Genomic DNA, 12,727 nt, shown 5'->3' on the forward strand with positions numbered 1-12,727 from the left:
GTTATAATCAGATTTCTGAAATCAGTGCTGACTTCCTCTCACATTTCACAGGAAGCGAGACTTCTTAAAGCTTGAGGTTTTCTTGGTGGGTTTTATTTAAATTGAATTAAAATATTTATTTTACAGGGAAAACCTTCAAAATAAAACACTTTGCAACTTTGGGGTGAAAGTTAAATAAAACACTCTAGCTCCAGATTAAGTTATCACTGAAATGAAACACTTTTGCTCCTTTTTTTTTAAAAAAAAAAAAAAGAACATTTCATATGTAGTAAATAACGATTGTTTTCTTTTGAGATTAATTTAGAAACTTAATCCCTATTTAAGAGCTTTCATATGCAGTTATGCGTTGCCTGCCATGTGAGGAGCTTGAGAAAAGTGTCATTAGGTGATTTTACCATTGTGCTAACATCATAGCGTATACTTACACAAACCTAGGTGGTGTAGCCTACAGCACACCTAGGCTATATGGGATGGCCTAGGACTCCTAGGCTACAAACCTGTACCATATGTTACTGTTGTTAGGTTTTGAAGAAAAAGCAAGGGTTAAAGAAAGACACACACACAGAAAGAGGTCAGCTCAACAGCAAATGCAGGTTTTACGTCCAGCATAAACCCTACAGAAGTGGGAGACTAGCTTAATGCCAGAGCCCACCACTACTTACAGGCTGGGGCAATGGATAGGTAAGGGGCAGAGGGGTCTGGGCAGTAGGGCTTGCTGCCTGGCAGGACACCGATGAGATGTTCCCATCATGAGGTGGTTCTGGCCCTTGTTCCAGCAGGATGTCATCATGGTGTTCCTTGGATCTTTGTCCAGCAAGATATGACAAGGATGTTTCTTTTTTTTTTTTTTTTTTTTTTTTTTTTTGAGATGGAGTCTCACTCTGTCACCCAGGCTGGAGTGCAGTGGCGTGATCTCGGCCCACTGCAACCTCCACCTCCCAGGTCCAAGCGATTCTCCTACCTCAGCCTCCTGAGTAGCTGGGATTACAGGCGCACACCACCATACCCAGCTAATTTTTGTGTTTTCAGTAGAGATGGGGTTTCGCCATGTTGGCCAGGCTGATCTCGAACTCCTGACCTCAAGTGATCTGCCCGCCTCAGCCTCCGGCAATGCTGGGATTACAGGTGTGAGCCGCCGTGCCAGGCCAGGGATGTTTCTTTAGTTGGGCTTTGTCTGCCCTGTGGTCAGGTGGTTAGGTAGGATGTTTCTCACCGCCTGAACCTCTGTGAAATGTTTCACTTTGAGCGAGGTCTGCAAAATAGCAGGGAGCTTACAACATGGTACAGTTTGGACTAACATTTTTGCCTTTTACTTTAATATAAAAGGAAGAGGGGTGTTGCTGATTGGCTGCTTCCTTCTGAATAGGGGCGCTGTACTCAGCATTTGGGTTTCGAAGCAGTGGGCATTCCACTTCAGAGCTGTTTTCCTTGAGGTGCGGATACTGGACTTGGTGGAGGAGAATGATAGTATTCATGTGTTTCTGGGTGGTTGCCTGAACAACGGAGTTCAGCCTTTGTGAGATAAAGCAGGATATGAAGGTGAGTACACATGGGTCAACTGTTAGAATTAGGAGGCAGAAAATTAGGGGTCCTCCAACCGGCTAGCCTGGTACCAAGTGTAGCAGAGATGTTTAGTCCTGCTAACGAGAATGAAGCGTACAGCCCGCTTGCTGTGTGGGGTGGGGGGAGGAAATAGGCATTACTAAAGGAACCTGAATCTGAATAGTTTGGTTGTTAGGCAAAATGTTAATGTTTGGAGATTGAAACACTAGGGTGCATGTTCCTGACCAAGTGCAGCCTAGGGAATTCTGGCACTCTCTAGATGTCAGAGGTCATAATCAAGGATGACGCCTTTAGTTAGACAAACCAACTTTGAGCCTCCACTCTATACTATAGGGGAGTCCCAGACAAGAACACAGCTTGAGCTGGGCGTGGTGGCTCACACCTATAATCCCAACACTCTGGGAGGCTGAGGTGGGTGGACATTTGAGGTCAGGAGTTCGAGACCAGCCTGGCCAACATCGTGAAACCCTGTCTCTACTAAAAATACAAATATTAGCCAGGCATGGTGGCCCGCACCTGTAGTCCCAGCTACTCAGGAGGCTGAGGCAGAAGAATTGCTTGAACCTGGGAGGCAGAGGTTACAGTGAGCAGAGATCGTGACACTGCACTCCAGCCTGGACCACACAGTGAGGCTCTGTCTCAAAAACAAGTAGTAATAATAATAATGTGTTATATATCATATCATATGACATATAATGTAGCTATGATGATATAACAATCATAGCTATTATTCTTGGCCGGGCGCGGTGGCTCAAGCCTGTAATCCCAGCACTTTGGGAGGCCGAGACGGGTGGATCACGAGGTCAGGAGATCGAGACTATCCTGGCTAACATGGTGAAACCCCGTCTCTACTAAAAAATACAAAAAACTAGCCAGGCGAGGTGGTGGGCGCCTGTAGTCCCAGCTACTCGGGAGGCTGAGGCAGGAGAATGGCGTGAACCCGGGAGGCGGAGCTTGCAGTGAGCTGAGATCCGGCCACTGCACTCCAGCCTGGGCGACAGAGCGAGACTCCGTCTCAAAAAAAAAAAAAAACAAAACAAAAAAAACAATCATAGCTATTATTCTTAAAACGGCATTTGAGGCAGGTCTTGAAGGATATAAAGCTTCATTGGCCAAAATTTCCATCACTCCCTGCTTGTTCTCCCCTCTGTCAATCAGCTGCCACCAGGGAGGTCCAATTTCTGAAACACAGGAATTGTGTGAGCAGAAGTCACCGTTCACACCAGCCCTCAGTGTGAGGAGGAAGACATTTGAGGGCAAGGTAGCTGCAGCCCCCAAGCTGCCCTCCACACTGGAAGCCAGTCAAGGCGTGGCCTCTTCAGCTACAGTTGACATCCAGTTCTGCTCTGGACCTGCGAAGGCTCTGAGGGCTTCCTGCCAGGCTGCAGGGAGGGGTTTGAGTGTAGACCTGGTGGACTGGAAAATTACCCATTTGCCCCCAGATTAATGATTAACGGGTCCCTGCCCTCACCCTGTCTGGGAGAGGAGCCCAGGGCCAGGCTGGCCAGGGGGAGCCCGATAGCATCTGTCTCTGCTCGGAGGTTTCGGAGATATGCTCCATGGTGGGCTGACTGCACCTGATGAGTGTGGAATCTATGGGTGATTTCTGAGGGCACCTGGGGCCTGGCCAGGCCACATACCCTCCAGTGAGGCTTCTAACTTCTGGGGCATACAGAGAGGGCGTGGCATCCAGTCAGATGTCCTGATTAAGGCAGGTGGCTCCAAACAGGAGAGCTGTGCCCTTGGCTCAGAGGAACGTGGGCTTCTCTGACCACTCCTGGCTTGACCACAGGACTTACCTTGACCAGTGACACATCAGCAACATAAGTGCCACATCTAAGCAGGATGTGGCACCTTAAGAGCTACTGCAGCCAGGCACGGTGGCTCACACCTGTAATCCCAGCAATTTGGGAGGCCAAGGCAGGTGGATGACAAGGTCAGATTGAGACCATCCTGGCCAACATGGTGAAATCCCATCTCTACTAAAAATACAAAAATTAACCAGGTGTGGTGGCACGCACCTGTAGTCCCAGCTACTCGGGAGACTGAGGGAGGAGAATCACTTGAACCTAAGGTTCAAGTGGAGGCAGAGGTTGCAGTTAGTGGAGATCGAGCCACTGAACTCCAGCCTGGCAACAGAGCAAGAGTCCATCTCAAATGAACAAACAAACAAACAAAAGGAGCCGTTGCCTGGTTCTACCTTTGATTTTCTTTTCTCTTTTTTTTTTTTTTTTTTTTTTTTTGAGACAGGGTTTCACTCGGTTGCTTAGGCTAGAGTTCAGCCACATAATCTCTGCTCACTGCAGCCTCCACCTCCTGGGCTCAAACTATCCTCCTGCCTCAGCCTCCCAAGTAGCTGGGACTACAGGTTTGTGCCACCATGCCTGGCTAATTTTCGTATTTTTAGTAGAGATGGGGTTTCGCTATGTTGTCTAGGCTGGTCTCAAACTCCTGGACTCAAGCAATCATCCTGCCTTGGCCTCCCAAAGTGCTGGGATTATAGGCGTGAGCCACCACACCCAGCCTACCTTAGCTCTTTTACCCTGGCTATGAGGCCAGGATGTCCCAGAACAAGGTTACTTCTTTTGGGGTGGGCCCTGGAATGACGTATATTCCACCCACACTGGGGGCACCCAAGGAGGCCCCATTCCCTTCACTTGCCCCTCACCACCATCCCCAAGGCTTACCCGTCTCCCTCCTCTCGCCCTCTCCTGCCTGACCAGGCGGGAGGTCCTGATGCCCTTCCCAGGACTGGGCACTGCGGCGGCCCCGGCACAGGGCAGGGCCCACCTGAAGCAGTGTGACCTGCTGAAGTTGTCCTGGCGGCAGAAGTAACTCTGTGGGAGGAAGCCTAGCCTGGCTGAGACCCTGTGGGACGCCGTGCACCTCAGCCTGGAGTGCCAGTTCCAGTTCCGGCAGGAGCGCTGGAACTACAGCTTGGAGGGCAGGACGGGCCTGCTCAAGTAAGGTGGGGAGGTGGGCTATGGGAGGAGGAGGGCTGGTGGGGGCGGGGGAAGAAGGCTTCTGGGAGAAGGAGGCTGGGAGAGGCCGCCTTTTCCTCTCCCCTGGCACCTGTGCCCAGACCACACTGCCCTTGCTACCCTAGCACAGTTCCAAATGAGAAGAGTCCTGGGAGTTAATGAGAGACAGTTGAAGACCAGGTGTGGCCCAGCCTCAGGTTTCAGGGAGGAGAGGAGCAAGAAAGATCCAAGAGAGAAGGAGACAGCCCATTCCTGGAGGAGCCCACAGATGAGATGGGGGTCCCCCAGTTACCTTCCTCTGCTTCTTCACACACACACACGCAAAACAAGGCACATGAAGACATGAGGACAGGCAGCAGCTGGTTCCAGGCCCGACGACATGAGCCAGGCCATGCATTTGTTCGCTCCTTTATCTGTCCCTTTGTTCATCACATCCATTGATCCATCAGTCCCTCCCTCCCTTCCACTCTCGTTTTACCTCTCTCCCTTCTTCCTGCCTCCCTCCCACTTCCACCCACCCACTAAGCATCCATGGAGGCCCACAGTGAGCCAGGCACTGTGCTAGATGCTGGAGGTTCAGAGCTGAACAAGACCTCAGCTGCCCTCAGGAAGCATGCAGTCTAGAAGGGAGAACACAGGTCACCAAGGAGAAAGGGCTTTGATGGGACATTAAAAAAAAAAAATGCAGTGATGCTGTACAGGGCAGCCATGCCCCTCCTAGGCCAGCTGCTCTCCACGGTCAGCATCCGAGCTAATGGCCTCTCTCTGTGTCTCTTATGGGACGTCACCAGCACCCAGATGCACTGGAGGGCAGGTAGGAAGTAGTGAGCTGGTGGGAGGCCAGCTTTGGGCCACACCCAGCAGAGAGGAGAGCAGTGGTCCCGGAGTGGGTGGGATGGTCAGTCTGGGGCAAGTCAGCCAGGAGACTCAAGGTCACTCTGTCATTGGGTCCATTCCACAGTGGGTAGCAGAGAATGATATTTGAGAACCATCATGCCTCACAGGAAGCCCATGGGGCTTATCTCAGGGGCCTCAGAAATAGGCTGGTCCAAATGGTCACACACTGACTTGGAGTCAAAATGGCGAGTTTAGCCCCAGCTGTGCCGGCACCAGGTGTCTGAGTAGCTTCTCTTTGCATCAGTGTTCTTCTCTGAAAAGTGGAGGCCATAGCCCCTGGCCTGCTGCACTCTGGGAATTTGGGCACATACTCCACAGTGAATTTGGAAGTTCCATTTAAGTGGGAACTTGCAGTCAGAGTTTAAGAGGCAGTTGACAGGGAGACCCACCCGGAGCTGTGTCCTCAAGCCACATTCACTCATCCTGCCCATTGCAGGGCTGCCACCTCCTGCCCTCAGAGAGCAGCAGGCAGCCTCTGAGCTGCTTCCTTTCCTCTCTTCCCCCTTTCCTCCCTCCCCGTATCCCTCTACAGTTCCTGGAATGAGTAAGGGAGTCTGGAAGAGCTAGGGCCTGAGAGCCTCCAGTGCCTGCAGAAGAGTCTGGGTTTGTATGGGCAGCCAAGGCTGCAAGGGACACATGGTTTGAGCTCTTGGGGGAGGGGAGCTCTTGAGCTCTTCAGCACTGGGCTGTGACTAATGGGGATAAGGAATAGCCTGTGTGCTGGTATTTAGGGTACACTGATCCCCAGATATCTCCTCCCACCTGTACTATGGAAATTTATCACGGGACTCTCATTTCTTTTTCTAGGGATTCTTGCCTCCATAGAAATGCGGTCCTGGTCTCACTTGGCTACTGAGTCATCCCATAAACTTCAGTGACATTGACATTGAATTTCTCACCCCCACTCAGAGCAGGGTTGGTTTGTATATTTGTTTGCTGTTGTTTTCAGACAGGGTCTTGCTCTGTCACCCAGGCTGGAGTGCAGTGGCACAATCCTGGCTCACTGCAGCCTAAATTTCCCAGGATCAAGCAATCCTCCCACCTCAGCCTCCCCAATACCTGGGACCACAGGCATACTCAAACTTTTGGGTTCAAGTGATCCTCCCACCTCAGCCTCCCAAAGTTCTGGAATTACAGGCATGAGCCACCATGCCTGGCCAAGGGCAAGTTTTAATAAGAAGAGGCCAGAAGATGAGACACTCTTGGGACAAGTAGAGATGGGAGGAAGGGGTTCTTTTAGGGCCAGGTATGGTGGCTCACACCTGTAATCCCAGCACTTTGGGAGGCCGAGGTGGGTGGATCACGAGGTCAGGAGTTCAAGACCAGCCTGGCCAAGATGGTGAAATCCCATCTCTACTAAAAATACAAAAATTAGTAGGGCACGGTGGCAGGCACCTGTAATCCCAGCTACTCAGGAGGCTGAGGCAGGAGAATCGCTTGAACCTGCGTGGCAGGGGCTGCAGTGAGCCGAGATCGCACTATTGCACTCCAGTCTGGGCAATAGGGTAAGACTCCATCTCCAAAAAAAAAGGTTGGAGGGGGTTCTTCTATGAGTGGAGGGGCTCACGCCTGTTAATCACCTAGCATGTGCCGGGAGCTGCCCAGAGGCTAAGCTACATCACCCAACTTCATCTTCACAACAGTCCTATGCCAGGATGCAACCAGCTCCATTTCACAGATGAGGATGTGGAGGCTCAGGGGAGATAATGTCCCCTAATCAAAGTCACACAGTCAGGAGGGAGTGAAGTCAGGATTCTCATCCAGAAGTCCCTGCTCTTCCTACTGTGCCCCTTCTGGGGTTGGGGTAGGCACGAAGAATTGGCACACATTTTACAACTTGCCCCAGAAAAGCAGCAATATTGAGGAGGTAGAGGGTTCCTGACAGGCCACACAGCTGAGGCTCTGTGGCCTGAGGCAGCCAAGGCCTAAGCCCATTATCCAAGCAGCCAAGACCCACCGCCCTCCAGAAGGCTCAGCAGGTCATGCCTCAGGGGCTCCAAAATGGTCAGGCAGGCTGAGAAAATCTCCAGGCTGTGCAGCGGGGCCTGCAATCCTGAAACCAGAAACTGCAACTCCACCCCCTCCCCATGGCAGCAGGCCTAGGGGCAGGGAATATGGATGCTGGGACCCCAAAGCAGCCCTGCAGGGGAAGGAGGCAAAGGTACCTTGGATCTAGCCAGATGGGGAGGGGTATCTGGTCTCAGAATAACCCCCTTCCAAACTCTGACAGTAACCCCTGGGAAAAGCACAGTCCCCTCTCAACCCCAGAGCAAAAAGTTACCTGACACCCCAGGCCTCCCTGCCTCTGCCACCCACACTTCTGGGCCCCCGGCAGGGACTGTGACCTGGTCAGAACAGCTGGTAGCCCATGTGCTTCCACCCCCACCTTCTCTCTGTTCTGGACTTTCAGGTCATGACACAGGGAGGAAAAGAAGACTATGCTGGGAGTGGAGCCTCAGAGGAAAAGGGGGCATGGATGCTTAGGAATATAAAGGGCCTCAGGTCCGGGCCAGTGACGCTCTGCTGAGCTCCTCTGCAGCTGCCCAGCACCATGGTAATGTCTGGTGGCCAAGTCTGGGCCCGCATCAGCTGTATTCTCTAGGAGCTTGGGGATGGGGCCTGGCACCAAGGGCCCCTCCTCAGGCCCACTAAGGGCATGAAGGAGATAGGCCAAGGCAGCCTCGTCTGCCATTCTGAGGGCCAGGATAGCTACTACGGCTTCTTATTCCTGCTTGGGGTGATGGTGATGAGGGGAGTTCCTGGTTAAAAGAGGGCTGAGGGGCTTAGGAGCTCTGGGGGTGTGCATCATGTTTATGGGCACCATAGTCTGTGAATCATTGTGTGTTGCAGGCACAAAATTCTCTGTGCATTGGGTGTGTGAATCCTCAGACTGGCTTTCCTCTGTGTAACTGTTAGTCATTCATTTAATATGTACTATTGAGTATCTACTAAGTGCCAGGCACTGTTCTAGGTGCTTGTAATCCATCAATAGACAAAATAGGCGAAGAGCCCAGCTGTAATTAATGATGCTTACATTGAGGGAGGATATGTTGCTGGGAAGGGACTCAGACAACAAATATAGTAAGTACAGAATATAGTAAGTTAGAAAGTGCAGGCCGGATGTGGCAGCTCATACCTGTAATCCCAGAACTCTGGGAGGTGAGGCGGGAGGATCTCATGAGGCCAGGAGTTTGAGATCAGCCTGAGCTACATAGCAAGACTCCATCTCTACAAAAAATTAAAATTTAGTTGGGCATGATTGTATGCACCTGTAGACCCAGCTACTTGGGAGGCCAAAGCAAAAGGATGGCCTGAGCCCAGGAGTTTGATGCTGTAGTGAGCTATGATCCCGACACTGTATTCCAGCCTGGAAAGCAAAAGGAGGCCTTGTCTTAAAAAAAAAAAAAAAAAAAAAAAAAAAAAAAAAAAAAAAAAAAAAAAAAAGAAAGAAAGAAAAGAAAAGAAAAAGAAAAGAAAAAACAGTGCAAAAATAAAGCAAGAAAAAGATACAGAAAGATGAGGGGTTGGGTTGCAATATTATGTTATTTATTTACTTTTTAAATTGTAGAGACAGGCTGTCTGTCTTTTGCCCAAGCTAGTCTCGAACTCATGGGCTCAAGCAGTCCTCCCACCTTGGCCTCCCAAAGTGCTGGGATTACAGGCATGTAATCCCACTGCGCCCGACTGGGTTGCAATTTTAAATAAGTGTGCAGGGTAGGACCCATTTAAAAGGTGGATTTTGAGCTAATGCTTACAAGGGGAGACAGAGCTGGCCCATGAGGATGTCTGGAGGAAGAGTCTTCCAGGCAGAGAACAGAGTGACTGTCATTTTGCAGGAACAGCAGGGAGAAAAGAGGGGGACAAGCAAGGAGTTTGTGTGAGAGAGGTCGGTGAGGATAGGGAGCTGACCAATGGCTTTATGCCATCCTCATGTGTCCACCTTAGGGTGTGTCTCCCCGTTCATTTTTTTTTTTTTTTTCTTTTTCTTTTCTGGGTTTTTTTGTTTGTTTGTTTGTTTTTTAGAGGAAGTCTGGCTCTGTTGGGCAGACTGGAGTACAGTGGCCTAATCTCAGCTCACTAAAACCTCCACCTCCCGGGTTTCAGCAGTTCTCCTGCCTCAGCCCCCCGAGTAGCTGGGATTACAGGCGCCCACCACCACGCCTGGCTAATTTTTGCATTTTTAGTAAAGACAGGATTTCGCCATGTTGGCCAGGCTGGTCTTGAACTCCTGATCTCAGGTGATCCGCCCGCCTCGGCTTCCCAAAGTGCTGGGATTCCAGGCGTGAGCCACAGCACCTTGATGCTCTGCCTGCATCACAGGGCATGTCCAGGTGTGCATCATTGCTCCGGGCACCAGGATGTTCCTTATGGCGTCTGTGCACTGGTGTGTGTCCCAGAAATAGACACGTCCTTCGGTCTGAGCACCCCTGCACCCCAGCCTGCCCACCGCGCGGCACACCTGCAAGCTCCGGTCGGGGCGCCGCGCTGACCCCAGTCCCCGCATCACCTGACCGCCCGCGGCTCTGTCTGCCCCGCCCCCTCCAGACGCCGGCTCTGCGTTGCGTATTCGCTCTGGCCATAGTGGGCCTTGTGTTGCTGCTGCTGCAGCCCGAGGGTGCCCTGGGCGAGGAGTTGCAAGTGCCACAGCCCAGGGCCGCCAGTTGGCTGAACTTAGGCTCCTTCAAGAAGTACATAGGGAAGCTCTTCAACAGCAGGTGGGCCGGCGGAGGGCGTGAGGTAGGGAGGAAAGCGGGAGGCGGAGGGGTCGGGGGGGCGCGGAGGGGGGGACACGGACCCCACCAGGCACCCCCACGCACATCGCAGCCCGAGCTGGGCTGGGGGAGCAGCCTCATGACTGCAAAGACTTGTTCCCAGCCCGAAGAAATCTAAAAACCACAAGAAAACTGCGAACGCCACGAACGCCTCCCCATCGAAAGGCACGAAATACCCTCCATGGACCACCACGAACCCCCAGTTGCTGAATACCTCGGAACCCCGACCACCGACCTCCTCCCGGGGCCCCAGGTAGGACAGCCTGGACGCTTGGCACCGAGCCAGGGGCCTCGGGACTGGGGGAAGCTTGGGTGATAGAGAGAGGAAGCTCCTGGGGGCGGGCATTCGGGGAGACACAGCGCCCAGGCGGGGGAGCTTCGTTCTCCAGGCTGGGCCTTGGCCTCCAGACGCCTCTCTCCCACCAACCCCTTTATATTGAGAGGGGCCTCAACCCGTCCTCATCCCCTCAGTGGAAACAATAAAGACAAATTTCTGTTGCTTCAGTGACTTCTGTGGGCCTGGGGTCAGGGAGGGACCAGTCCATTGGAGGGGAAGGGGGCCTCTGGAGTTTCTGCTGTGGGAGAAAAAGACCTCAGCTGTTGGGGGTCCTCCTCTGGTAACCCATCCACCTTCCTCCACGTCACCCATACGTGGCCTTGTGGGTCTGGCCCTCCACCCCGTGATAGAGACACAGATGCAGGTCCTGGAGAACACACTTACTGCCTTGGTAGTCCTGCACAGATGGCACCAGTGTGGGGGCTCTAACCCGGAGGGAGAGCAGAGGTGAGAGAAGAAACCTCAAAGGAGGGGCTTCAGCTAGACACACCCCAACTCCCACCTGGCTCAAGTTTCTACCAAACAGCCCAGCTTGGGCTGTCAGAGTTGGCACAGTAACAAGAAGAGGTGCCTTTGCCCCTCAGCATGCAGAGTATAGGGGGCCGCCTTCGCCTCCTGGACTTCAGAGCAGGAGAAAGGGTGGAGCCTGGCCAGGGCCTGTCCCTGAGAAGCTGGGTGTGAGGGTGGCTCTCTCTTCTGGGGGCTCCCATGGCCATCAGAGAGACCTGGTGGGGGAAGAGCCCCCTGCCCTGATCCTACCCTCACATCCAGGTATGTCTCCAGGGTGTGAACCCCTGGCCCTAAGAAGTATCCACTCCTCTCCCCATTCACCACCCATCCCCTTAAGCTGCCAGAGAAAATGCTGGGACTTCAGACTCCCTCTCCCAGACCCAAACCATTCTCTTGCAAAACCCTCTCTCTATCCAGACATCCCTTATATTTAAGAATCAACCAGAGGCCGGGCACAGTGGCTCACACCTGCAATCCCAGCATTTTGGGAGGCCGAGGTGAGCAGATCGCTTGAACCCAGGAGTTTGAGACCACACTGGGCAACATAGCAAGACCCTGTCTCTACAAAAATAAAATTAGCTAGGTGTGGTGGCATGTGCCTATAGTTCCAGCTACTTGGGAGGCTGAGACAGAAGGATCGCTTGAGGCCAGGAGGTCAGGGCTATGGTGAGCTGTGATCATGCCACTATACTCCAGCCTGGGTGACAGAGCAAGACCCTATCTCCAAAAACAAAAAATTAATCTGAGCCAAGCAGCTGCATCCTCTAGAAGTTCTTTGTCTTTTAGGATCTGGTTCTACTTCCAGGTCATTTGCACACACCAGATGGAGTAGGACTTGAGGAGAAACACAATTGTGGTGCTATTTCCATTTCTGTGCAAGGTGCTAAGCCCAGAAAAGCGGACCCCTCATCCTCCAAACCCATAACCCCATCCCTTCAGGCCAAGCGTGTGGGGGAGGCAGGAGAAGCCATTCTAGGAACCGGACACATCTAGTTCCCTCACTTCTCCCCTTTACACACACACATGTACACACGCATGCATGCGCGCGCTGTCCCCACCTATTCAGGGTGCCTGAGAAGGGCCAGGAAGAGATGGGTGCTCTGGGACTCTGGGCAGTCCTCCCTGGGGCAGGATCCAGGTCCTTGCCCTCACAGGGCTGGAGTGTGCAATCTACAGATTCGATTCAATTGGCTGGAACTCTCAGTTAATCTAGCCTCCTCCCCTTCCACAGCAGCTTGAATACCTCCTGTGCCCAGGACTTCACTACCTCGCGGGGCAGCCCATTCTCTCCAAACTTCTGGATGGCAGCTCAGGGCCCTGGATGCAGCCAAGACTGCTGTAGCACCAGAATCGTTCTTCCAGGCTGGGCTGTGCGCCTGCCCCCATGCCAAGGATGCTTTAGTATAATTTTTGGTGCTTCTGCTGCCTAGGCTGCAGTAAGGCACTGGTGAGGGGCGCACTTGGGGAAGGGCTGTCATCGGGCCATGTCGGGAAGATCTATGGGTGCTGAACTGGGAAGATTCAAGACTACCAGTTCATAGACTTGCCGAAGGACCATGCAGGACCATCTGCTCAGTGGAGTCCCTGCCTTCCTCTGGCCACCACTTGTCCCTCTGTGAAAGGGAGAGGATGAGCTGAGCGACTCTGATGACCCCACCAATGTTCTG

The 12,727-nt window shown here is 52.6% G+C and overlaps 1 protein-coding gene across 2 annotated transcripts; it reads left to right on the plus strand.

Moving 5' to 3' along the window:
* Positions 1 to 1,386: 1,386 nt before the first annotated feature.
* Positions 1,387 to 10,709, plus strand: LOC107127784 (uncharacterized). 2 transcript variants are annotated; one of them, XR_012425915.1, is made up of 7 exons: positions 1,387 to 1,539; positions 4,287 to 4,526; positions 5,974 to 6,044; positions 6,249 to 6,356; positions 7,852 to 7,995; positions 9,987 to 10,178; positions 10,317 to 10,709. XR_012425915.1 is itself a non-coding variant. In XM_065531635.1 (7 exons), exons 5-7 carry the CDS (start codon positions 7,993 to 7,995, stop codon positions 10,468 to 10,470), a joined length of 327 nt encoding a protein of 108 aa, XP_065387707.1. In that variant the 5' UTR covers positions 1,387 to 1,539; positions 4,287 to 4,526; positions 5,974 to 6,044; positions 6,249 to 6,356; positions 7,852 to 7,992; the 3' UTR covers positions 10,471 to 10,709. The 2 variants fall into 2 exon arrangements, 1 of the variants encoding a protein (XP_065387707.1); XM_065531635.1 differs by having other exon boundaries at positions 9,987 to 10,156.
* Positions 10,710 to 12,727: the final 2,018 nt, after the last annotated feature.

The sequence above is a fragment of the Macaca fascicularis genome, chromosome 16, assembly GCF_037993035.2.
Source record: "Macaca fascicularis isolate 582-1 chromosome 16, T2T-MFA8v1.1".
NCBI lineage: Eukaryota > Metazoa > Chordata > Mammalia > Primates > Cercopithecidae > Macaca > Macaca fascicularis.

Coding starts and splice junctions, on each gene's coding strand:
- LOC107127784 (XM_065531635.1), top strand. Junction 10,157..10,316: donor GGGAAGCTCTTCAACAGCAG/GTGGGCCGGCGG, acceptor ACTTGTTCCCAG/CCCGAAGAAATCTAAAAACC.